This window comes from Tenrec ecaudatus, chromosome 4 (genome assembly GCF_050624435.1).
Source record: "Tenrec ecaudatus isolate mTenEca1 chromosome 4, mTenEca1.hap1, whole genome shotgun sequence".
NCBI classification, from domain to species: Eukaryota; Metazoa; Chordata; class Mammalia; order Afrosoricida; family Tenrecidae; genus Tenrec; species Tenrec ecaudatus.
This window is the reverse complement of record NC_134533.1, coordinates 65030189-65057000: the sequence shown is the minus strand read 5'-3', so window position 1 is coordinate 65057000 and position 26812 is coordinate 65030189. Positions and strand designations below refer to the sequence as shown.

The 26812-nt window shown below is 46.6% G+C and overlaps 1 protein-coding gene across 2 annotated transcripts; it reads right to left on the bottom strand.

Moving 5' to 3' along the window:
• Positions 1-184: 184 nt before the first annotated feature.
• FHIP1B (FHF complex subunit HOOK interacting protein 1B) lies at positions 185-26161 on the bottom strand. Of its 2 annotated transcripts, XM_075546162.1 has the most exons (12): positions 26057-26161; positions 15522-15848; positions 14676-15317; positions 14104-14262; positions 13827-13913; positions 13444-13611; positions 8280-8359; positions 7914-8077; positions 6712-7491; positions 3567-3745; positions 3253-3415; positions 185-706 (listed from the first exon to the last, which is right to left on the bottom strand). In XM_075546162.1, the coding sequence occupies exons 2-12, from the start codon at positions 15657-15659 to the stop codon at positions 345-347; spliced, it is 2922 nt and encodes a 973-aa protein (XP_075402277.1). In that variant the 5' UTR covers positions 15660-15848; positions 26057-26161; the 3' UTR covers positions 185-344. The 2 variants fall into 2 exon arrangements, with proteins under 2 accessions (XP_075402277.1, XP_075402278.1); XM_075546163.1 differs by lacking the exon at positions 13827-13913.
• Between the last annotated feature and the right edge of the window lie 651 nt (positions 26162-26812).

Here is a 26812-nt window from a genome sequence, read left to right as displayed (position 1 = left end):
AAGCTCCCCTGCCCTCTCTGGGACTGGCACTTAGGAGTTAAGAGGACCCCTGAAACCTGGCATTGGTGTCCTCAACCGAGAGCAAATGCCCCTGAGCACCTCCCCAACCCTGAGCACCTTCCCAACAGCCTTCTTGGGGCCCAGACACCATGGAAAAGGGTGGGAAAGAAGAATAAACACAAAATAGATTTCCCTTTTATACATATCGCAGTAAGTTTTCCATAAAACGATTCTTCTGAAATAAATTAAAAAGTCTTCTTGTCACTGCCTCCAAACATAAAAAGGAGCCTGCACCTTGGCCCCTACCTAGGCCACCCATGGCCCTGATTGTCCATGGAAGAGAGTTAAGGATGGAGTGGCCCAAAGCCTGAGACAGGAGGGCCAGACCCCTCCTCTGAAGTCTCCAACAAGAAAGGCGAGGTGACAGCATGGGCCTGGGAAATGGCAGCCAACTCCTTGAGAAACTCAGGGAAAATGACTGCACAGTAGACAGCATTCTTGACACGTAGAGCCTCGCCTTGGCGCTCAGGGGCCCCGCCCCGAGGGAGTAGAACTGGAGTGGAAGTCCCAGGAGAGCCCCCACCTAGGCCAAGTCCAGCTCCATCTCGCCCAGGCTGGAGAATCAACTGTGCCGCCTGGCGGGCCCTGGTTGGACTGTGTGTGTGCCGCAGAAGCAGCTCCCCCAAGGATGGCCTTCGGCTTTTCACTGGGAATAAAAGGGTATCACAGAGATGCGGGGGTCAGTGAAGCTCCCAGGTTCTGGGAAAGGAGATTCCCTCACCTCCTAGGTTCACAGACTTCTTGACTAGGGTTCTGAGAGAACGGAAAAAGGGACCACGTGGGCCAGAAACTAGTCTCAGACACCATTTCCTGTCTCATCCCTCAAGATGAATTTGAAGGCTCTTTCTCACTTGAGCATCAAAATGCTGCCTATCCAGCTTCTTCCTGCTATCTAGTCTCCCCACCCAGTTTAACCAAGCTACCCCAAGTATTCCCAGTTAGAAAATGCTTCATCCCAACCAATTCCTTCCCCATGCCCCCTTCACTCTGAGGGAGTCTCCTGTAACCTCTCCCATTCCCATCAGTATTCTATCACCACCACGAATTTCTCCTTAGTCTAGAACAAGCCCTTCCTTCAAGCTTCCCATTACCCTCTGGAGCTAGTTACCCACTTCTGCCTTCCCCCTACTTCTCGGTATGGAATGCCTAGCCCTCCATCATCCTCTGCTCCTTCAACACTCAGAGGCCATACACGCGATCACATAGTTCAGCGACTGTTTTCGCTTTTTCCCAGTCCACTCCCTCTAAGTTCTGCTCTCCTGTACTGCAGCGCCCTCCTACAGCCTCCACGCCACCACACTAGAAGTGGCCAGAAAGCCTCATGCCATCTTGGACTGAAATGAGCCATTTAAAATGTTACCATTCCCTTCCATGCTAATCCTCTGCCTAGATTCCGAGCTCTGGATCTATGACCACTAGCAAATCTATAAAACCTGGCATTCACAGCCCTTCACAAGCAGGCTCCACCCACCCTCTCCAGAGAGAATTTCCGTCGGCTCTCCCTGAGACCCTCCAGGTACTTTTTATGCTTCTGTGGCTTCCTTTGCCCACATTTTGCACTTCTCACTTTTAAAAATTCCTCCGGGACTAATTTTCCTATCTCCACCACGCTAGTAAACCTCCTCTGCAGTAATTTCCTATTTTATTGCCCTTACCATACTTTAATAATTTGTTTGCATGTCTTCTACCTCTTGTAGTAACTTATGAGCTGCGAGTGTGACTTAGTAACCCTGGGTGACTTGCATCCCTGGGTCCTCCAGAGTAGCCACGGTCCCAAGACTGGAAACAAGGGCAGTCACAGCACTGGTCCAGGAGAGCATGGCAATAAATCTTCACTGGATCCTCACAAGTGTATGGTACGCTTCTCAACCCACACATTGATCTCCTTAAGCCCCCATCTTACCTTTCTTTGCTTGTTTTCAGCATATTATTTTGCCTCATTATTTTGATTAGCAAATAAAGGATAGCATGAATCCTCTAACCTTTCTCACACTTCACAACTTGATTAATTCATGTCATTTTCTCTTTACCCTCTGCCTCACGGGAGAAAAAAAACAAACAAACCAATGCACCAAGCCCACTTTCCACTATCGCTGGGACACTGGAGGCACCCTGGTGACCCAGTGGGTTCAGTGTGGAGCTAACTGACAGGTCAGCAGTTTGAACTCACCAGATGCTCTGTGGGAGAAAGATATGGATGTCCACTTCCATAAAGACTTACAGCCTCAGGAACCACACAGAGCGGTTCTACTCTGTCCTATAGAATTCCAACTCAAGAGCATTGGGTTGATTTAGACCTTGCTCCCTTGATTACTATATCTCCCAGTTATTATACAAATGGATCCCCTGTACCAAGTGCCATACACACACACACACACACACACACACACACACACACACACACACACAAGGGCTCAGATACCCGGTGAATGAAAGATCTAGATTTAAAACTTCATGGCCATACCATGGGCTTCTAAGAGTTCATGAAAAATGGAATTAAAAGATAGTGGAATTTTTCCATGAGTTTTTTGAAACCTCTTTGTATTCTTCCTATTTCCTTATACCACACATTCATTCACCAAATTCTGCCAGTTTTTTCTTCCCATTTCCCAAACTCTAACTCAAGTGTTAACTATCTGCATTACTATAAGCGCCTCTTGCCTGCTCTCCCTGCCTCCAGGTTCTAGCTTCAGTTCACCCACCACATGCGTCACCGCACTCATCTTTCATCTAAAAACGAAAATCTCCAATGGTTTTTTAGAGATTTGAAAGAGCACAACTTCTACCCAGCTCAACTTCAACTCTTTCCAGCGTTACCACCAGCTGTTCCAACGCTTTCCAAAATGACTCCAACTGCTTAATGGTCCATGCTGAACAAAAGTCCTACCCCTCTCTAAAGGCTCCTGCCAAACACCGTGTCCTTTAGCAAGCTGTAACACCATCCCAACCAGTCTGCTCTGCCCCTTTTGCCTCTGCCCACCTCACAGCAAGTTTGGTGGCACTGTTCATGTAGCTCTTACTAGACAGAGCTGTTTCATTCTTTAACTAGGAGCCTGCGAACAGAAATCAAGACTCAATTTTCTGTAACTCCCCAGTTCCTGGCACAATTTCCCCCCGTTACTAAGGGCTTGATTCCTTTAGGCGAGGTAGCTGTCTAGAGGGTAAGGATAGAGGCAGCGGGGCAGGTCTCACCTAGGGGATCGGAGCGGCGGGGGGCAGGTCCTGCTGCAGGGCCCTCGGCCCAGTCCAACTTGCCGCGGGCAATGAGGTACTTCTTGGCTTTGGAAAGCAGCGCTGGGAAGTCCTCCTGGGAGGCCGCGAAGCTCTCGATCTTATTCTTCACAGAGCCCAGCACCTATGAAGCACAACTGCATGACACTTCTGAGTGGCTTGACAGACATCGTCCCTTCTAGGGTCACTCTTCCCTGCCCCCCCAGGGTCACTCCAGCTCTGAGCCTGGCCCACCATGGAGCCTGGACGCACCCATGCATGCATGCATCGCACACCTGCAGCAGGGACTTGACACTGGGCTGGAAGACCATGTTGGTGTTGAGCAGGAAAGAGCGCAGCAAGGGCTGGGGGTGACAGGCCAGCTGGGCCACCAGCCCTGTCAGCAGGAAGTTGACGTAGACGGAGTTCTGCAGCATGTTCTCGAGTTTGGCAAAGAGCACAGCCATGAAGGGGCCTGGGGATGGGCGCAAGGGTACAAGGCCTGAACACAGGTATCCTGCCGGCATTCTGCCCCCAAAAAGAGACCCCGCTAGATGAACGGCATTTACAGAAGCCTCTGGGGATGTCCAAATATCCCACGGGCACCGATTCTGAATAAGATAAGATGACAGCCACCACATGAATCTAGACGAGTCCAGAGACCAGTTTTACACTCATACAGCTGAGGAGCCAGCCCTTCAGCTCTGGAGTCGGACCTGGTTTTAAATGTGAGCTACACCCTTCACTAGTTGTATTATTTGGTACACTCAAATTCTCTAGGCTTCAGTTTCCAACCAAGTAAAATACAAAAACATACCTACCGCATAAGGTTACTGAGAGGATCAATGGGATAGTTACTGATACAAAGCAGTTAGCCCAAGATTTGAAGAATTTTAGCGTCCACTACAGACTACATAGTATTTCTTAGCTTTAACACAAAAAAGCTTCAAGACAGAGTAGGCAAGGAAAAATTATTAGAACCAAAATGAAAAATCAGTTTACATACAAGACAACAGACAACACTAGACCTGGGTCAGAATGAAAAAGGAGACAAAGAAAGTGACAATGAGGTGAGGGTAAACTTAAAGATAGGCAAGAAATATTTGAGGTACCAAAGATTTTGAAATTAGCTCTGTTTGCCAGGAATTGGGAACCAAGAAGATGGAAAAGAATCTGTAGAAAATCAATAGTATAGTCAGGCCCAAAGAAAAGGAATTCAGGACAGACTCAGTGAGAAGATAGCGGAAGGTATTCACTCGAAGACGCTTTTCATCGGCACTAAGCGCTAGGCCATCACAGTCCTCCTGCTCAGGAAGCGGTGAGGGAAATGGACAGTTGCTAAGGACTGCCTTAGGAACAAGGTAGAACAAAGGTCAAAGGTGAGAACCTGAAGAAATCAGAACATCTCTCACTCCAGTTGTACACACTTAGCTACAAAACAACTCTAGTTCAACGTGTTCCTAAGATAGACACCGTAACTTTGTCCCCTAGTCCTTCCTTTTCCTGGAACTTCCTTGCAAAAATTATTAAGGTTCAAATAAGCTTAAACCCTGGTCCCCTACAAGCAAGAACAGAACTGCCCCATCAGGTTTCCAAGGCTGTAATCTTACAGAAACAGATCGCCACATCTCTCGCCCATGAAGTGGCTAGTGGATGCACTTCCACATTTTCAATTAGCAGCCAACCATTTAGACCGGGGTCCTCAAACTTTTTAAAAAGGGGGCCAGTTCACTGTCCCTCAGACCCATTGGAGGGCCGGACTATAGTTTAAGAAAAAAACTATGAACAAACTCCTATGCACACTGCACTTATCTTATTTTGAAGTAAAAAAAACCAAACGGGGCAAAAACACTCAGCGGGCCACAGTTTGAGGGCACCTGATTTAAACACTGCACTGCCAGGGATCCTAAATGGGTTTATCAAAAGGAAAAAGTGTACAGACATCAGCTAATACTTCCTGATGATAAAACCATGATAAAACACGTATGCCTTCTAAAGGTACAGAGTAGGAAGGAACAGGCAGGATTGAAAATTTGGAGTGTATTTTCTTTCATCTACAATTAGAGGGAGTTTGTACAATTCCAAAGCACAAGCTGATACTGTGCAAGCTGAGCCGCTAGCATCTTCCAGACTCAATCGGGACACATCCTGATCAAGATATGACAACATGACTGCAAACAATTCCAAGCATGGTTGCTTTCCATAAAACCAAACTCACTGCCATCAAGTTGATGCCAACTCACAGCAACCCTATAGGGCAGGGTAGAACTGTCCCCGTGAGCTTCCAAGACTGTAACTGTTTACAGGAGTAGAAAGCCTCCTCATTCTCCCGTGGAGCGGCTGGTGGTTTTGAACTGCTGACCTTGAAAATCACACCCCAATACATAACCACTACGCCACCAGAGGTCCTCAGTCAACTTCAATCTGCCATGCAGCAAGAGTTAATTACTGTAACAAAAAAAAATCACTTGCTGAGTTTTTGTAGTGTGTCTGTCATCAGAACTATGCCTAGTGATATGCAAGCATCAATGTCATCGCAGGGTTACTAACTCAAAATGTGTCTAAACCAAAGCCTGGGACCTGAGCATACCTTTCCAGAGGTGTTTGTTTGTTTGTTTTGACTTGTTTTTAGTTTGGTTTTCTTTCCGGTCCAGGGTAGAGAGTGAAGACAAACGCTGGGCTAGGTGGACTGGCTCAAGCAAAAGCAAAAAGGAGGTAGCCTGGTCACATAGGTCAGATTTGCCCCATCCGCATCCTAGGGCATCTGAAGGAACTCTGCTGGGAACACACCACTCCGCTTTAGCACTTGTCCTGACAAAAGGTAACCATCTCAATACTTTCCATTTCAATACTTTCTACTGACCTTAAATCCCTAAAAAAAAAAGCCTCAGTGTACAGTCATGGCAACCGAGCACGGTCCAAGGATGTGAGCAGGACAAGGGGACATTGGAACCTTGAAACTGGGTCTCTCTTTAATGAAGCAAGAAGAGCAGGAGGAAGACCAGAAGAGTGGTATTGCAGGAGAGCTGACGGAGAATGAGCACACTGGTAGATCTACGAGGGGAACCAAAAGACCGCCAACATGAAACAGGGCTTACAGGTGCTGCTCAAATAAAGAGCACAGATACCTGCCAAATGGCTCATGATGCTGGGATTCACCAAGAGACACCAAACACAGGAAATGGCCAGAATGAAGATGAGGAACATGCACATAATGGACGTACAAGGCTGAGACATTGTTCAATTGAGCACAAGCAAGACAGACAGACAGACATTCACAGGTAACATGATACGTATCTGGAAGGAATCCAAGCAGAATGGATGCAGGGCTAGGCAAAGACATAGAAATGACATGAGCCAAGAAGTCTTGGGAATCAGCACAAACGTGTTGAGAACATGCAGAGATAACACAAACATGATGGCCTAGGTTAAATAGCTTACCAGTAAAGGGTTGGCTTGGCAGCTGGTTGAGAGTCCGCAAAGGGCTGCTGAGGAAGGGGCCAGGGGGCTCAGGGGGACAGCTGAAGCTCTCATAGGCCTCCTCCTCCTCAAGAGGTAGTGGAGGCTCTAGGAGCGGCTCTGAGCCAGCCCCTCCATTGCTCAATGCCACCTCCAGTTCCCGGAGCTCCTGCCCAAAGCCTTCCAGTGACGCCATGCCCTCAGAGGGGCCCTCTAGCAGTTCCCCAGCTCCCTCCTCTGGCACCCGACGAACCTTCTTGGGCCCCTCTGGCCATGGTCCTGGTATCCCATTGAGCTGGGGAGGGAGTAAGTGGCCAGGACCCTCCCCTGCACCCCCACCTAGCCCTCCAGTCCCCAGCTCTTCCTCCTCCCCTTCTCCCATATTGTCCCTGTCCGCCTCAGGCAGTAGGCTGCGTTTCTTAGTCCGGGAGCCAACAGGACTGGGTTCAGGAGGGGGCCTCTCGCCATCATAGGGGGCAGACCAGGTGCGGCAGGCTCGAACACAGCAGTCTACACCACGGCGTGCCTCACGCAGGTACTCCAGGTAATTGTCTTCCAGCTCACCAGGCTCCTCTGCAGTGCTGGGCCGTCGGCCAGGGCTGGAGGCTGGGGAGGCAGCAAGCCCTGGGGAGTGAGGGGCTGGACCTGGGGGTTCAGAGCCACCTAGGCTCTGCTGCCGCAAGAAGAGAGCTAAACGAGATGGTGTAGAGGGCCGGGGCACTGTCACCACAGAAGAGGAATCAACACTTGGACTGCCAGGACCTGCAAAGGAAACAAAACGAAACCCTAAGAGGAATCCAAGAAACAAAAGTGCAGGAAGGATAGAACATTTAGGAAGAATAACAAAGGAGAGCGAGCAGACACAAGGACTTATTCAGCCAGCTGACTCTCTACACTCCAGATTACCCTTTTCTGACACCAAAGCCATGGTGGAAACAGGAAGAGTACAGGACTGGATGAAGAACAGGAGTAGCTCTGCTCAAAAGACTAACCCTGAATTTCTTTGGCGGAATAAGGATTCTCTCCACAAGATCCCTCGCATCAACTCCCCCAAAGGCAGAATATGCCTCTCACAGCTACCTCCCCCCCTCACCTATCCCTACCTTCTTGCTAGGCTGCTCCAGAATCCAGACCATACCCATGGTGTGCGCCCTCCCTTCTCCCTGCATCTCTGCAAGGCCCACCTCTTGCCCACGAGGCATGCTCTGGACGAGGTGGGCTAGGGGCACAGTGGCGGCAACAGCGTGGGATTAGGGAGAGAAACTTGTCAGCTGCTCGTCCATATAGGTCTACATCACGCACGGCTGGCTTCTGGCTCAACATCACGTGGTTACACGGGACAAGATACCTGGAAAAGCGAGCAGAAAGAGGACACAGGGTGGATCAGGAAGATAGGCCCTGACCCAGCTCAAAGGCACGCTATAGCTAAGCTAGCTTTAAGAGGGAATACATGAGCCGCCCCACTAAAGCCCACAGTCCCAGCAATGCGCACGCCCTGAGGGCCCTGAGGGTTCAGAGTCAGCCAGCCCCAGTGCTGCCCCCACAGGTACCTGAGAACCAGCTGCAGCAGGACATCCTCACAGCTGAGGTTCAGTAGGGTCCTGAAGAGACTCAGAGAGACCATGCAGAGCTGGGGGTGGGGGGAGGAGGGAGGGAGTCACCATAAGAGCTCTCTACACTCTAAGCTTGTTTACCACATGGGAAGTCCCCAGCCCCAGTCCCCGCCCAACCACGTCTAAAGGAATAAATGCGAACAGGGCAGGGCACATAATAATCATTTTAATGTTAGTTAAAACAAATGACCACATGATCTTTGTGGTCAAGATTTCATTGTTCACAAATAGGAATGAACTATGTATCAATGGACCATACATGTTAGCAGTTCTTGTGGCAATATCTACCAGTTAGCAGAGGCTCCAGTAGGCCGGATGTGGAATGAATACTCATAAAGAGCGACACTACAAAGGAGACCAGCAGGAAACACCAGCAGCATGGTAACAAAATGAAGGCCCATTAGCAGGGACCAGGGACCTTAGGGAAACTCAAAGAAACCCTGGGAAGTAGGCAGGGCTGTGAGCAAAGAGTTAGAGCCATGTCCCCAGCACCAGTATCTCTCAGAATGCAGGGGAAAGAACAGCAGAAAGGGCAGCAGGCAGGATAAAGAAGCAGGTGGGTCCAGAGCCGGAGAAATCCTTTGTTACAGAAAAGGAAGGTTGTGAATCTCTGACTATGCAAGGAGAACAGACACACGTAGGCTCTCCCTACCTGCTCTGAATCCCCTGGTGCTTCCTCTGGCCTTCCTTTGGAAAAGGACTACAGACGTCTTAGGCTGCATGAGGACTACAACTACTCTTCCTATCAGTCACCTCATGACTCAGCAACGCCCATTTACAACAGCTGTAAAAACTTACTGAAAGCCAAGCAAAAACTCATTTGAGTGGAAAAAAAGTGCCTCCCTCCTGGGTCCCAAGTCTTTGATACACTCCCATTATAACCTTCTCCCCAGTTTTGTATGCTCATAAAGTTAAAGGGGCAGGGGACAGACCTTGGGAGATCAGATCATTAACCTATATACATGGGCCTAAGGCCTCCCCAAGTCCCCTAAGGCCTCCCCTGTGGGTTCACAGGCTGGTGGTAGAGCTGTAGCTTCAAGCCACAAAGTTTCCGAGATGACAGCAGAGGGGTACAGACAAGATTCACGGCGGTCACGTCAAAGGAGAACTTAGGATCCACCATTGGTACACTGGGAGGTACTGGGGCGAGCAAGTAGGAAGCCGGGTAGGTGGGAGTTTCCTGAACATTCCCAAGGAAAGAACTCTGCATGGGTCAGGGTAAGGCATGGGTCAGGGTAGGATGGGTCCCATCCTGGCTATAAATCCTGACCCAACTATGGTTTGAAATGGCACACACCAACAACCTCGCTCCAAGTACAAAGGAGCTGCGTGGAGGAGCAGCAGCTACAGAAAAGGGAGCAGCCCCACATGATGGCTTCCACTCTCTCCGGGAGCCTGTACAGCATTTGGTTGAAGTTGCACAGGACACTGATTTGCACCTAACGACCTAGAGGCTCTAGAACCTAACTATATTGATAAGTGAAAAGGAAATGTATTTGACCTGAATCCGGAGTCCTATCTGGCATATTCTAGGTCAGTGGTTCTCAACCTTCTTAATGCCGCAACCCTTGAATAGAGTTCCTCATGTTGTGGTGACCCCCACAACCATAAAATTATTTTCATTGCTACTCTATAACTGTAATTTTGCTACTACTATGAATCTGACGACCCCCCCCCCAAAAGGTGTCGCGACCCATAGGTTGAGAATCACTGTTCTAGGTGCTCACCATTTGCAAAATGAGAGAATTAAAAGAACACAGTGAAAAAGATATGAGGCAGCAGTTTATATTTTGACCAGGATGTATGTTCACAAGGCTTATCCAAAGTGACCACTTTGTAACTAGCAATGAAAATACAACTCACAAAAAGACAGTGTGGGAGACATCATAACACCCTCAAAGATGGCCACATCCTAATCTCTGGAACCAGGGACGATGTTACACAGCAAAGGGGCTTTTCAGCTGTGATTAAGGTTACAAAATTTGAGATGGCAGAATTACCCTGGCTTATTGGAGTGGGTGCAATCATTTCACATAAATCCCTAAAAATCAGAGAGCCTTTTTGGAAGAGAGCTCTGAAGCATGAGAAGGACCTGACCCACGGGGATGGTTTTTATTACTGAAGAGGGGCAACAAGTCATGTGTGACTGGCCTCCACAAGTTAGGACTGGCTCTCAGCCCGCACACAGCCAGAGAGGAAACAGCGACCTCCGTCCTACAACCAAATGAGCAAGGAAATGGATCCCCGGCCAGAACCTCCAGCAAGGAATGCAGCCCTGTGAACACCTGGCCATCAGCTGGATAGATGGATCCACGTTAGACTAAGACTGAAGACTTAAATTGCTGCTTGCCATCAAGTGTGTGGTCTTTTTGAGGGGCAATAAATCTTCACTGCTGTCGAGTCTATTCTGATTCATAACAACCCTGTCAGGTAGAGCAGAACTGCCACTGTAAGATTCCAAGACTATAACTTTTTACAAGAGCAAAAGTCCCTGTCTTTCTCCCACAAAGCCAGGCCAATAGAATTAAACTTGAACAAACTAGACAGTAGACAACAAAGCACTGCAAAGTTAACATGGGCATCCTGAAATCTGAAGAGATCTGGCTCCTCCAAGAACTAGGAACATAAAAGCCTCCTGAGACCAGGGGACATATAGGAATCTTATGGAATCAAGGACTAAGGACAGCTGGAAGAAGAATCTCAGAAAAATTAGGATAAGAGCAAAATAAAAGGAAGACAGCTCAACAGAGGAAACACACACACACTCATACACACAACCTTAAGGAAAGCAACTATCTCTATGCATGAACAGAACATTTTCTATGAGGTTTGAAATAAATCCATGATCTAATTTCAACACATTAAAAAAAATGAAACTTTTGGCCATCGGAAGAGGCAGACACCTCTCTCTCTCTCTCTCTCTCTCTCTCTGTCCCTCCTACACCTTCCTATTGACAAGCTACATGGAACCACGCTGATGGAAACCAAAGCCCTAAAGATGCGACCACTGCCATTTGATCCACAGGACTTTCTACCCACTGGCTTGCGATCATCCTGTACTTGGCATCATTTCATGTGCTGCGTGAGTCTGAAGAGGAATCCATGGGTTAATATTGAACTTATGGGCTAATATCGAACTTATGGACTTGATCTGGACTGGGATGGGATGTTTTATTGATGCATAATTACTCCTTAATATAAAATTTTCTCTTACAAATAAATAAAACTTTTCTGATATCTTTGACATTAGCTTATACTAGCAATATAAACCTATTGGCTTATTTAAGTAATTGTCAACCCAAGGCAAGTATTATAATTACTTTTTGGAACATTTTAAATACACATGCCCTGGGCCTACTCTCAGGGATTAAAATTCAAGAAATCTAAGGAAGTCTTTGGAACTACTGCCGTTGCAGTAAATTCGTTATTATCATATTTATTGCTAACAAAGTGTACAACTGATTTAGACATATTAGTTTAACCTGTCAGTCTGTAATAACACACACAAACCCAAACTCACTCAGAAAACCTCATTTATATAAATCAGCTATCCAGTAAACTTACCTACCTGGGACGCCGCTCCCTTGTGCCTCAATTACCTACAAGTTTTCTAGAACTCTTAATAATCCAAGACCCTCTGCTACTGTAAACACAAAGACCCAATGACTTCAAGTCTTTGAAATGGAAAACAGTCATAGTCCCTAAGCCAAAAGAGACACCAGAAGCAAATCTATGCATAAACTCCTGCTTGATTCCCCTAGAAAGCCTCCAGATCTTATGACTTGGAAACAATGTACTTATTTGATATATATGCCTGTTAAAATGTAAACATATTAGGTCTATACGGCCATGCATGATCTAGATCTTCCCTACCTTCTATTCTCATCCCACCTCCACCCACCCTCCTATGCTCACTGCAACTCCAGCCACCCCGATCGGTCTTTCATTTCTTTTTTTTTTAAAACATTTTATTAGGGGCTCATACAACTCTTATCACAATCCATTCATATACATATATCAATTGTATAAAGCACATCCGTACATTCTTTGCCCTAATCTTTTTTTCTTTTTTTTCTTTTCTTTTTTTACATTTTATTAGGGGCTCTTACAACTCTTATCAGAATCCACACATATACATACATCAATCGTATAAAGCACATCTGTACATTCTTTGCCCTAATCACTCTCAAAGCATTTGCTCTCCACTTAAGCCCTCTGCATCAGGTCCTCTTTTTTTTCCCCCTCCCTCCTCACTCCCCCCTCCCTCATGAGCCCTTGATAATCCACAGATTGTTATTTTGTCATATCGGTCTTTCATTTTTTCAGCTATATTAACTTCATCCCCACTTGACGCCCTCTGAGTGCTGTTCAACAACACGAACAATGGCTTGCTCAATAGCCAGCTCCTTCAAGCCCTTTAGCTCTCAGCTCAACATCACTTCCTCAGAGGTCTTTCTTGGCCACCTTTCCTATTACTTCCTAAGCACCCTGTGCTTAATATATTTTTCAATTATTTCATCAATGTGTTTGCTGATCTTCCTCATGAAAACGCAAGCACAATACAGTCAGCAACCGCATCTACCACGATCATTATTATATCCCATTCACAGGCAAACAGTAGGACTCACTGTAACAAAACCATAAGACTGTTTGGAACGAAGGAATGTAGGTTAAGTAGGTAGGTGGTACTTCAAAAATGCAGTAAATTCCAAAGGAGAGAAAAGGTAAGATGCCAGGAGCCACTGGATCATTGACCAGAGCAGACACTAAACTTACAGAAGTAATCTTGAGTCACCTATAGGAGGCCACAGAGCCATAAACAGCTGAAGAGAACCTTAGACCAGTAGTGTATCACAAGCAACACACAATGGAAACGCCTTTCATGATGATGAACAGTTACCCAAAAAAAGGTACCTCTGTGTTCCAGAACCGTACATTACAAAAGTGGATTAAAACCTGTACCCAAGTAAAGTTTATTGCCACTCATTTTTAAGCAGTTGGAGATAGAAGCCAAAGGTAAAGGATGAGAACACCCTCCCAGAATCGAGATCAGAGAGCGGTGGCTCACCCAGGTAAGCCAGGACAGAGGTAGGGGCCATACCCGGGAGTTGCTGCCAATACGGGCAACAAGGGTGTCAAGGATGGTGTGGGTGTCATGCCGGTGTAATAGCAGGAATCGCAGGAAGGTACGGAGCAAGGCAGGCTCTGAGATACTCCGTAGGAAAAGTTCCAGGTAGGCGGTACTGGCGATCATCTCCTCCACAGAGGTCTGGAGGAAGGGAAGGGGAAAGTTGGAAATGTAGGACTTCTCTCCACATACACTGAGCAGAGGGTCATTTTCCCTGACTTTGTCTAAGGAGGAACCAGGAACAAACAGGGAAAAAATGAGGAAGACTCAGCCCACTGCCTCCCACATTGGTCCCACACTGATGTTACCACTCCTCAGCCTGGCCCCTAATCTGCCTTGCCACCCATGACTCTCACCTTGTGCAGTGCAGGGCCCATGACAGGCACCAGGAACCCATTATGGATATAATCAACCAGCTGCTTCTGCACCAGGGGGTGAGCCACCTGTAGGGGTGCAAGACAGAGGAAGGAAGACTGTGCAGGGGACCACTGTCTGGAAGGGAATGAAATAGTACAATACAGGGAGGCGCCCTATAGCCAATATGGCAGAGAGCAAAACTCCAGAGAATGTCCCCTCTTTAATCCCATCTCTCCAGGATGACCCAGGGCCAGACCTCCAGGGAACCCGTTGTACCTGAATGACTGCATTGCAGAATTCTAGGGAGCTCATGAAGAGCGCAAGAGCCGGCACTCCCAACCAGTCCTCTCGTCGCAGACAGTGCCAGTCGTCCCCTGGAACCTCGATCTTGCGGGGCAGTGAGGAGTACAGGGCACTCAGTCCTGTAGCCAGCACCTAGGGGTCAGCACCAAGGGCAGATTACCAAACATTCAGACATATAAAGAACGGGGACAGGGAAATTCTTAATTCAGAGTTTGGATAGGAGTAGGAACAAAAGATACATGGTGCTTCAAAAAGTTCCCAGGGGGGAAAAATGGAATTAAAAATCATGGATTTTTCCCACAAACTCTTTGGAAGCCCCGCATATTTATTTACCTAATATGTCAGGGCATCACCTGGGAACACTGGTCCACAAAGAACCTTAGCCTGGCTCCACCCACGTAAGCTCATGTCTCAACCCAACCTCAACTCCCTTAGACCCAGGCTAATTCCTGGAGGAGAGGGTCCTGGTACACAGCCCCTCCACATGTCCTGGGTATCTTACACACCATACCCTACCCACACCCTCCTATCCCAGGGATGCTGACCGGGCAGAAGTAAGAGTGGTCCGCGATGTAGCTGCCCACAGTGGGGCTCCCAGCTGAGAGAGCCATGAGCAGGAGTAGGGCATCACGAGCCTGTTGGCCCAGAGTGCCCTCTCGATGGACGAAGGGGACAAGGCGAGAAAAGAGAAGAAGGCGGGGGGCAGCTCCAGGTTCAGGAGGTGACTGCAGGAAGAACTCAAGCAGTGACGGCTCCCGGGCCACACACACACATAGCTGGCTGAGAAGTAGCACCAGGCTTTCATCCAATGCTGGGCTACTGGGCACAGGGTGACCGCAGGCATCCAACAGGACCAGCAGAGCCTCTCGAACTGGACCGTGCCGCAACAGGGGCTGGCGAGCTTCGCTCACTAGCATCTCAAACAGTTTCAGTTGTTCAGCCCGCCGTTCCTCGACCCCATCTCCAAACTCATCCCATCGCAGCTGCCACGCCAATACCCGGGTCAGCAGATCCTCACGCAGAGCAAACTCCAGCAGGGGTCCGGGGGCTGTGGGGGCAGAGGGGGCTGCACGATCTTCTACCAACAGGGTCATCATCTGGTAAGTGTGATTTCGAACAGCACTGAGATCATCTGCACCCCCAGAAGCTGCTGCCCCAGGGCCTCGCCGCTCCAGAATTCGCACCACCTGCATAGAAAGGGTTGACAGGAGTTGGAATCCACTTGGTGGCAGTGATTTAGGATTTTTTTGGAGTGGGGAGGGGGGTGTTGGGAAAGCAGGACAGAAGAGGGGAGGAATCTAAGATAGTAAGGTGACTAAAGGAGCTGGCAAAGCAGTAGGGAATGCAGGAGGCAACCAGTGGACCTGGCCTTTTGGCATACAATCTCCTACCTGGGACCAATGATTCTTGAAGACCATGAGGCAGGTCTCAGGATCAGCCATGACAGGGGTCTGCTGACTGGTCCCTTGAGGTACACGGTGCCCAGGGCCCCGGGAGGCCAGTCTGCTCAGCCAATTCATCCTCTCCATGAGGCAGGCTGGACAGAGCCAGCAGCCAGAGGGCCACACTCTGGAACTGTGCCAGCCGGAGGCTTTCTCCACTTGTGTCTCCCGTCTGCTTCATCCGGTCTGTAAGAGCCAGTAGCTGGCCATGGAGCCAAAGAATACACCCGCTGGAGTAGAGACACCAGCGGTCAGTGCCCAGTCCAGGATAGCAATCTAATTCAAAGAAAGAGTATGGAAAGGATAAACAGAAGTCAGCCTTTCTCTACTCCCCAGCAGGAAGAGACCGAAACCACTACTATACACCATTTGCATAGCTAGTGAGCACCTCAAACTCAGCATGTCTTAAATGGAGCTCTTTGTTTCTTCCACCAAATCTCCCCAGCTTTATCTAGCTCAAAAAACTATACTAACATTCACCTAACTGCTCAGGCCAAAAACCTGGGCATCATTCTTATATCTTCTTTTCCTTAGCCCCAATAAATGCCCAAGTTATCAACAAACTCTACCATCTCCACCCTCAAAACCTATCTCACAATAGTAATAGCTTCCAATCCATTTTTGCCACCGTGTATAGAGTTTCTACATAGTAACCAATGATATATATCTATATCTATCTATCATCTTTTTAAAAGCCTATATATGTGTGTGTGTGTTTAAAAAAAAGCAACCTTTCCCCTACTGAATATCCTCCAATGATTTCCTAATGTACTAGTAATAATCCATATGCCTTGCCTTGGCTTATAAAATCCCACATAATCTAATCTTGACCTCTGTCCTGCCACTCATACCTGAGTCAGACTGCTCTTTTTCAGTACTCTGTTCCCTCCACCTGCCTTGAACACCTCTCCTGCTCTTCACATTGCTCACATCATTCAGTTCTTTTCAAATGTCATCTCCTCGGAGAGGCTTAACTTAACAATTCTATCTAAGTAGAACATCTTTCCACTGCTAATTTCCATCTCCAGCCTCCTAGTTCTACTTTCTTTGTAGTTTTCACTGAAAACTGAAATAATGTGTCTCGCTTTCATATTGGGATATAAGCAAGCTCTTTAAGGTCGGGTTTGTCTGTTAACTCCAGTGCCTACAGCAGTGCCTAAATTCGCTCTTCAGTTGGTTCTCACAGGTACCCCCTATGGGCCAAGAGCTGATAGCCTCATCTTTCTCCTGTGAAGCAAAGGATGGCTTGAACTGCAGATTCTGCACTCAGCAACCTAACACTTAACCCACAACGCGGTACCCAGGGGCTCAATGAATATTTGGTGTATGTATGAAATAAGTAAATAGATAAATGACAAACAGAAAACTAAGAAACCCACCTTTGACCTGACTCAAGCCCTCTGGAACTTTTGAGGAAGAAATTGTTCTTTCTGCCTATCACTGTTCCATCCTTAGGGACACTCATCCGATTGCCTCTGGGATATGGGCAAAGCCACTGCTGTTGAAGTTAGCAGTCTAATACTTATTCCACTGTGCCATCAGAGACCCTTAAAATGGCAACATTCTTCTTTTTTAATCATTTTATTGGGGGCTCATACAACTCTTATCACAATCCATACATACATCAATTGTATAAAGCACATTAGTACATTCATTATCCTCATCATTCTCAAAACACCTGCTCTCCATGTAAGCCCCTGGCATCAGCTCCTCATTTTTCCCTCTCCCTCCCTACTTCCTCTTCCCTCATGAACCCTTGATAGCTTAGAATTAATAATTTTGTCATATCTTACACTGTCCGACGTCTCCCTTCACCCACTTTTCTGTAGTCTATCCCTCAGAGAGGAGGTTATATGGAGATCCTCGTAATCAGTTGCCCCTCTTTACCCCCTCCCTCCACCCCCCCAGTATCACCACTCTTACCACTGGTCCTGAAGGGATCATTCGTCCTGGATTCCCTGTGTTTCAGGTTCCTATCTGTACCAGTGTACATCCTCTGGTCTAGCCAGATTTGTAAGGTAGAATTGGGATCATGATAGTGGACGGGGTGGGGGGAGAGGAGCACTTAAGAACTAGAAGAAAGTTGTATGTTTCATCGTTGCTACACTGCTCCCTGACTGTCTCATCTCCTCCCTGCGACCCTTTGTAAGGGGATCTCCAGCTGCCTACAGATGAGCTTTGGATTCCCACTCTGCACTCCTCCTCATTCACAATGATACGATTTTTTTGTTCTTTGATGAAAATGGCAACATTCTTGAAAGGTAGAAATCCACAACTGCCCAGAAGAACTAAGCTCGCTTGTCATTTTAGCAAGAACGCATAGAGACACTCCCATATATATATACACATCTCTCCCTCTGTCAGACTTACCCAGTTCTCACTCGCAAGACATGAGAAGACATTATCACATGAGAATAATAGTCAAGATGACTTGTAGCAAGGGGAAAAATACCTAAATAGTATTCATCCTGGCTATAGCCCATATTTCCGTCCCTTTCCCACATACCACTTACCAGCATTATCTCTTTCTCCCATTAAAATTTCAGAGGAAAGGTGTGGCTTAGTTGTTCTTCCTCTTGATATTCAACTAAAAAGCTAAAGGAATCCAGCAACCTGGCACTAGCCCCACACTGGCCTTTGGATTACATTAGTCACCATTTTCTTTCACGTAGATATTTATTCTTTCTAGTTTACTATTGGCACGCACAGCTAAAGGAGGGTAGCAACTCTGCTTAAGGAAACCTCCAGCAAGATTAGAGAAAGCCTTTAAGGGGAGGGTCGAGCTTCAAAGAGCAGGCAAGTCACACTCATCAGGAAACTCAATGTACATCCCTACTAATGTCCACTAGACACTGTGAGAGTGAAGCACTGAAAACTCTGAGCTAGAAAAAAAAGGGGTGGGAGAGGGTGCACAAGCTTAAACACTACTAAAGGCTAGAGAGAGAGAGGTGCCAAAGTGGTATGGGGGCAGGAAAAGAAGGCACCTAGTTCTGCACAGGGCAACATGAAAAGGCCCCACAAAGAGGGTGACCAACTTCTACCTCATTACAAGATGCTGCTCACACATCTCACTATTAAAATGCTTCATATATAAATATAGTACCTTTATTAAGAGAGCAAAGGGAAACGTTTCCTTTCTATTAAAAACAGTATTACAAAAACATGGCATTGTAAAAGAACATGACAGATTTAAAGAACAGGTGCAAGTTTGGTGTGGCTCAATCACAGATTATTTACAGAAGCGAGGCGTGGTAAGAGTTGGAAGTCAAACAGGGGTGAAGCTTATAAACATCACTAATATCATGAGTTTTGAGTTTTATCTTTTTTTTTTTTTTTTAGCTTTTGACATCCTGAGGACAAAGGTTTTTAAACAAGGAAATGACAGAGCCAGATCTGTCTTTAAAAATACATCATATTGTAACATGAGATAGAACAGAGAGATAACAGAAGACAATTTTTTAAAGCTGTTTTAATCATCCCAGTCCTGGTGGCACCATGGGCTAAGCACTGAACTATAAGCAATAAACCACCAGTCGCTCCAAGAGAGAAGGAAAGGCAGCCCGCCCCTGTAAGGGTTTAGCATCAGAAACCCTCCATTAGGATCACTAAGTCGGATCGAGTCGATGGCAGTCGGTGGACATGAGAAAGAAGGGTGGCACAAACAAGTAGGAGCAGAACTAGAAAAGTTAAATCTGAGATTCGCCTTAGCACATTTCATGTGATACTGAAATTATATCTATTGGTAGTCTCTCTGCCAACAGTATCGTTTGCTCTTTGAAATACTAGCTCCAACATAGTACCTGACATTCAAAATGCTTGTAGAACTGAATGCTGAATTAATAACAGCTCACATATGCTGAGCACTTATTGTGTAGGAACCTCTGTTCTAAACACATGCGATCTCCCTCACTGCTAGCAAGTCAACCCTGACTCAGAGCAGCCCTGTGAAACAGAGCAGAACCGGCCCATTTGAGTTTCTGAAGCTGTGAATCCTCACAAGAGCAGACAGCCTCATCCTCCTCCCTTGGAGCGAGCGGCTCATGGTTTTACACTGCCAGCCTTGTGGTTATCAGCCCAAGGTATAACCACGACGCCTCCAGGGCTCCTCACACCTGTAAGACTTACTTTAACTCACTGTCATCGAGTCAATGAGTGACACCCTGTGGGTTTACAAAACTGTAACTCTTTAGGAGAGTAGAAAGTTCAGTCTCTGCCGCAGAGCTGCTGGTGGTTTTGAACTGCTGACCCCTCAGATAGCAGCCCAAAGCATAACCACTACACCACCAGAGCTCCTTTACATGCAATAGCACACTGAAAATTCATCCGAGGAATGAAAACCAGCAGAGGCTCTAAGTTCAAACAAGGGTAACACAAAAGTACTGAGTAAAGCATAAACTCTGGAATCTCTCACACAAAGGTTGAATTTCAGTCTCCATTTTCCAGGTGTGTGACCTTAAGGAAACCACTCCTCTGAACCTGGGTTTCCTCGTCTATAAATCCCACCCGAAAGGAGTTACTGTTGGAAAATTCAAATAATCTGTGCAGTATCCAGACATACAGCGGTTTCCCTGTAACCGACATTTCCCTTTCCTTCTTCCCTCTCCAGATCCTACTGGACCCAGGGACCCCATCTCAGACTAAAAGGAGAGATCTAATCTGCTCTCAGCTCTCTGTTCTCTCTTCAGATTGTGGAACTTAATTCCAAAGATTAACAAATTGTTCCTGCTCCACAACATACCTGGGATACTCACTGTTGCTCCCTCTTATGTGACAAAGCAGAGCTCATACCCAAGAAGGATGGGCCTCCAGAGCCTTTCCTCACTCCAAATTATTTTTTAAAAATCCTTTAAAACCCCTCAAAAAGAAGAGCCACACTGGAATCAGCTCAGAACTCAAAAGTGACAGAGTCCTGCTCACACACTGCAAAAACAAAAAGGTCATAGTTCATCGCTGCTATTTACACACACACACATACACACACACACACACAGCACCCCCAAACCAAACTCTGCAAAGTCCAGCCTAAGACAAAAGAAGAGACCAGAAATCCAATTTCCTACTATGCTCTTTGCTCTCATATCAAAAGTCCATAAAAAAGCAAACCTTTTTAGACTTACCATCAGGCTGAACCACAGGAAAAAACAAGGGGAAAAGGAACTAATCTTGCAGACCTACAAATAAGCCAAACCCAGACAATGGCTGTAGAGTCCAAAAGACAGCCTCATAGTTACCTTCAGCAAGGTGTCAACCAACCCCACTACAGCAGACACAGAGCAGGGAGTGGTTCAACCTCACTTAGGAACCTTTGTCCTGGGAGAGGCAAAAAAAAAAAAAAAAAGTAGCTGGGGGAAGGGATATACCTGCAGCACCTACAGCAGAGAAGGAGAGACCAAAATTACCTCCTAAGAACAGACAGTTAGAGTCCTGAGGCCTCTCTCCACCTACAATGGCTCTTCCTAGGCAAAAGGACTGATTAGGGACCTCAGCATGTTGGATGAGCTGCCACTCTAAATAATGATGGTTGAATGTCCTGACTAAAACCTCACAGAACTAAGAAAGGAGGAAGAAGGAAAAACAGATACCCGACTTCATTTAAAAAAACCAATCCAGGGCTTAGCTCACACACTCTTCCACCCCTCAGTGTATGGTCCAAACTCTCCCCCTCCTCTCCCCTTCCTCTCCCCCTAATATCACTTCTGCTGTTGATCGGGATCTGCTTCCCTTATAACACATCGAGTGAGCCTCTCACACAGTGACTCCCCTTTATAACAAAGAATGCCCACGTCACACGATCATTTCTACCCCTGTGGTGTGAGGGTGGCAAAGAAGATGTCAAAGGGGGGTTGAAACTGAACTGGTCTCTGAAAGATAAGGAAAGGTCACCAGGCAAAGAAGAAAAGCCATTCCTAGTAGAAGCAGCAGTATTGCAAGGATCTCAAGGCTCAAAAAAGTAACATGTTTGTTAGGGAACCATGAACAATTTATTCAAGCTAGAACACAGAGTAGGGGGAAGCAAGCAGGAGAGGAGAGTGGAGAAGTGAGCCGGGGCCAAATGATGCCATATTAAGGAATTTGGATCTTATCCTACAAGATACAAAGAGCCAAATGTTTTGAAGCAGAGGAGATTCCATGACCAGATTTATATTTTTAGAAAGATCAATCTCGGGATGAACTAGAAAAGAACATGATTGAAAGCAGGCTACTGATGAAGGGGAAACAATAAGATGACTAGGAGCTAAACAAAAGCTTGAACAGTGAAACTGTAGTAGTGAGGATGAAGACAACAGACACAGCGATGTGTTAAGGGCTTAGTGACTGAGTGCAGGGGGCGAAGGAAGGAAAGGAGGGGAAACACACTGAGATAGAACACATGAAAGTACAAGTAGGCTTGCATAGCAAAGACTTCTATTATAAACCTGTGCAGATGGAGATAGAGTGAGTGAGTGAGTGAGTGAGTGAGTGAGTGAGTGAGTGAGTGAGTGAGAGAGAGAGAGAGAAACTGCATGTGCACCCACAGGAAGAGACAGGTCAAACACAAAGAAGTAATCACCTTATCCCAATATATATTTACACTTCACATTGTTTTTCTAAATTGGAATTATCTTCTCATGTGTTACTTTTGCTACCATATTGAGAATTTCTTAAAATCTCAAAGACCAATGTCATAATTATCTTATCCCACAGAAGGAAAAGTGCCGGACTATACCTGAACTCAAGAAGTATTTGCTGAGATTGAGGTCTTAAAAACACATGAGCAGCCATCTAAGGTGCAACTGCTGGTCTCTCCCCATCCAGAGGAGAGGCCAGTGATGCAAATAAAAAGACACAAGGAAGCAATCAGTCTAATGGACTAATAGACCTGAAAATATCAGTCTCCAAAACCCTGAGCTCAGATGGCACCAACTACTCTGGAAAAGATTACATTAGGCGATGCAGAATAGAGTAGGAGAAACGTACTGATCAGAGACTGGTAAAACCCCCAAAGTTATGGCCCTTAGTCCCACTTCAGATCTAGAATTAAATTCGCCCCTGCAGCTCAATTTTCAGGCAAATAATCTAAGATCCAAAGGACAGTACTTATCCAAGGAGTAAGTTCAGAGGGTTAGGAAAGGAGGAAGGGAAACAGGAAGTAGGAGTAAGTGATAGTACACTGAGGGAACTGAAAAGAATAAGATTGGGGTGCAAGAAAGATATTGATTGTTGGATGTAAAACTGATCATCTGCTCTACAAACTTACACCCAATTCACAAATATTTTGTTTAGTGTTGCTGAATTAATATATAAAAGAAGGAAGGAAGGTGTTTGCCAAGCACTTAACAGAGTACCAGGTCCATGGTGACCCACAATGATCGCCCACAGCACAGCAAATGTGACATGTCCCTAGCACTCTCCGCATCATCATCTGTTTTTACCTTCCTAGTCCTGCCGCCTTGGAGTCCTTGGTTGGTACTAACAGGTGCTAAACTATCAAGAGTAAGGTTGGCAGTTTTAGTTCACCCAGTGGCACCTCGGAAAATTGAAAGTAAAATTGCTTTTGAAAAGTCACAGCTGGGAAAATCCTATGGCGGAATTCCACTCTGCCCACAAGGGGTCACTGTGAGTCAGAATTAATTCAATAGCAACTAACAGACCCACCACCCAAAAAAGTTCATGGGAAAACTGACTTAAAAGATCATCAGATCTTTCCACCAACTTTTTGAAACCCTCCCCTATTCCACAGAACAAAATCCATTATATTTAGGCACTATTTCAACAAAGACTCCCATTGAACAAAAAAGCTAAACAAACCCAGTACTTTCTCCAATATAACCAAAAACTCGGACAGTCCCTAAGAACTCTATGCCATATGACTGATTCATCTTATCACCATCACTACGTGATTAAAGGGCAGTATTTACATAAAGTCAAAGTTCAGAAGGGTTAGGAAAGGAGGAGGAACAGAAATGGAAAACAGGGAAGAAGTAGAACAAATGTCTCACACTGTGGGGATAGCAATAAATGAGTTGAAATAATGTATGCATAAATTACTGAATGGAAAACTGATTTGCTTTGTAAACCTCCATTCGGTTCACCGTAAAACTTGAAAAAAAACAATGCTTTCTAATAGTTGGTTGTTTTTTATATCATCAGACTCCTTCCTACAGATCGCCTGCCTTTTGCTTCATGTTACCTTCATTCATTGTTACAACCTTTCCCTAAGTTGCTCTGACTCTCAAATTTTGAGTCTAGCTTTACCAGTTATCACTATGTGACCTCAGGCTTCTGAATTTGATTCCTCCCCTATAAATAAGAATCCCTGCCTCTGTCTTTCTCACAAGGCATCAGAATTGTCACAATGGCAGTAAATTTGATTTGGTTTATGTAAGGTTTGAATGGCATTTGAAATCAGAAGTTATATAGAATTATTGTATTAACTCAGGTGCCCCACAACCTAATACAAAAGCTATACCACCATCCTCTAAATTGTGACCCCAGATTTCTATGTCTCATGAGCCAATAGAAATACATTTTTAAGTAATAATGAAAGAAGAGGATTTTCATTTTTTGTGTTTACAAATAACACAATTTTTTATTTAAGTCCACAATCTACTGTCACCATTAGTTTATCAGGGGAGGGAACGCTTTAACACCAAAACAGAATGACTGATAATCTCAGAATAAATTTGTCTTTATGAAACTCTAAAAAGAAGCCCTGGTGGCATAGTGGTTACAAGTTGGGCTGCGATCCAAAAGGTCAGCAGTGCGCAACCAGCTGCAGCTCTGAGGGAGAAAGACAGGGCTTTCGACTCCAGTCCATCTCAGAAACTCACATTGCTGTTCTACCCTGTCTACAAGCTCACTAGGAGTAAGTATCAACTTGATGGCAGGAAGTGAGTTTTATGAACACTATGTTGCCTTGATTTTTCTCCTTATAGCTTGGATAGCTGAAAACTTTACCATCCAGTAGCACTGCCCTTGGCCCAGTGTTTAGGAACTACTGCTCTAAATTATCTTTATACATGTAGATCCTACAGGATGCTGACCATCTGACAGGCTGTCAAGGATTCTACCAGCATGAAGACCTGTTTGAGCTCCTGAAAAAAGCAATGAGAACACACCACAGAACAGCTAGCTCTAACATTGACCCTGGAACAGAATGGAGACTGTCTCCAATTCTCAGGGAGAGGTCTTGATAGAAAAGTTCCTAACTCTTCCTGACGCGAAAGAAAGTCAAGGCCTCGACAGACCTTATGGCTGATTGTCAATATGAAAAATCAGTAATGTGGAAGTGACCATTATTATTGAATAGCAACCTAGTTTTCCAGAAATCTTCCTTTTTTTTTTCATGTGTATGAGGGCAGGGTGAGGTTGAGGGTGAGAGGAGGTGGCTATACAACACGAAAAAGTGAACCTGGTAACAGGGCAAGGATGGAAGAATGAATTAGAGGGATACCAACTTTTGGGGGCAATGAAAATGCTCACTATCTTGAAAGGGGTGATGGTTTCACAAAGGCACACAAATGTCAAAACATATCAAATAGGCACATTTTAAATACAAGTTGTTGTACACAGACTTCACCTCAATAAAATCACTTTACAATGTTTTAACCACAGGAAAATAAAAACAAGGCCACCCTATGTGGGAGCCTAAATATGGTGCCGCATGTGGCAAATCACGTGATCTCAATGAAAGTGGAATTACCTTCATACAATAGAATCACCAAAGCCCCACAGCTCAGCACAAGTGAGGAGTAGCAGTGGAGTAAAGGCTGCCTGGAGCAGGTACACACACACACACACACACACACACACACTCCAACGGAGGAACTTAGGAACTAATATTCCAATCATTCACTCTGTTCACACGGCTCCCCAAATGCTTCTCATTACTGATACCCATGACAACTGATACCCATGACACCTCCATTTTTTGTCCTCCAGAAAACATCTCCACCCAAAATGTCCTACTAAGTCTAAAATTCTTGCTGTCACTGGGCTTAAGCCAGTCTATCAAAAGAGGCCTCAGAACCAATTCTTTCAGCCTCGTCGAAATCTCAATCCTCATTCCCTCCTCCCACCCCTGCACGCAACACCCTACCAATTTCACCATCACCACCCCCTCCCCCAAGCTCCCGCCTTCACCTTTCCCTCTGCTCTTCCTTCTCCTCCCCCTCCTCTCTGCACAGGCCTTCCCCTCCCTTTCGGTAACAAGATTGTCCCTCGCCCCTGCCCACAAGAGCTTCAAGCTTTTTCTAAGCCATGCACACAAGTCCTTTCAACTTGGCCCCTTAAAAAGCATCCCGATATCTTCACACAACTTAGTTCCTTACCTGCCCGCTCACTCTTAGGCTTTCACCTTTTCCCGTGCTTTAGATACCTGTCCCCTCACCACCTGCCAGTCCATCACCCGCTTCCCTCCCAACCAGTCCAGCCAGGTGCTGTCACTCCCTGGGCCCTCATGCCCTGGCTCACATGCCTCTCTCGGGGCCCCGGCGTACACTTACGGTTCACTCGTCGAACCGGACCCTGGCCAGGCCCGTAAGCCGCGGCAGTGCTAGGTGAGTTCAGGCCGCCGCCATCGCTCCTTAGGCGTACCAGCCGCGCCCCGCCCAGCGCCACACGCAGCCCGCGCCCCCGCGCATCTCACGTAACCGCCCAACGACGCACGACTCAGCCATGGCGTGCCTGCTCATTGGCTGTAGCCAGCCACAGGCAAAGCGTCGACGCTTGTTTCCTGGCAACGGCAGAGCACAGGGGCGGGGCTACAGACGGAATTCCTCGTGAAGAGGTACCACCTCTCTCCAAGTTCCGCCCCCTCCCACTGTAAACCACGCCCCTCAGAAGGACTGTCATAGGCCAAGACCTCTGGGGAGGCGGAGACCCTCGAGGTGGAGGCGGAGCCTGAGGAAGGAAGGTCGCTAGAGAGGGCAGGAGGCAGGACCTAAGGAGGTCCAGGTTTTTGAAAGACAGCGTAGAACCTGGAGGGCGGGGCTAGAGGAGGAACTAGGCAAATAGACTGGCGACGGAAGGGCGGGGCCACAGTTAAGAATGGGATCGTGGGCGTGGAAAAGGCGGGGCACAAAGAGAAGGTTAGAGGAGCAGTCAGTAAACGGAAAAGCAGAGCCTTGGGATGGGCTGTGGGGTAACAATCTTCCTCATTTCTGTCAAACCTGCGCGCTTGGCTTGCATTCAGTTTTAGTAAACGCCCCACACTGATTCTCTCAGCACCTGCCGCCTTGGACTTTACCTCATTCAGTCAG

What these genes read in the sequence shown, in the direction of transcription:
- FHIP1B (XM_075546162.1), bottom strand. Translation starts at nt 15,659, where the DNA reads ATGGAGAGGATGAATTGGCTGAGCAGACTGGCCTCCCGGGGCCCTGGG. An exon ending in CTGCTGCAGCTGGTTCTCAG is followed by an intron (nt 8,078 to 8,279) that starts GTACCTGTGGGG and finishes TCGCTTTTCCAG; the next exon opens with GTATCTTGTCCCGTGTAACC. An exon ending in GTGTCAAGTCCCTGCTGCAG is followed by an intron (nt 3,416 to 3,566) that starts GTGTGCGATGCA and finishes TGTGCTTCATAG; the next exon opens with GTGCTGGGCTCTGTGAAGAA.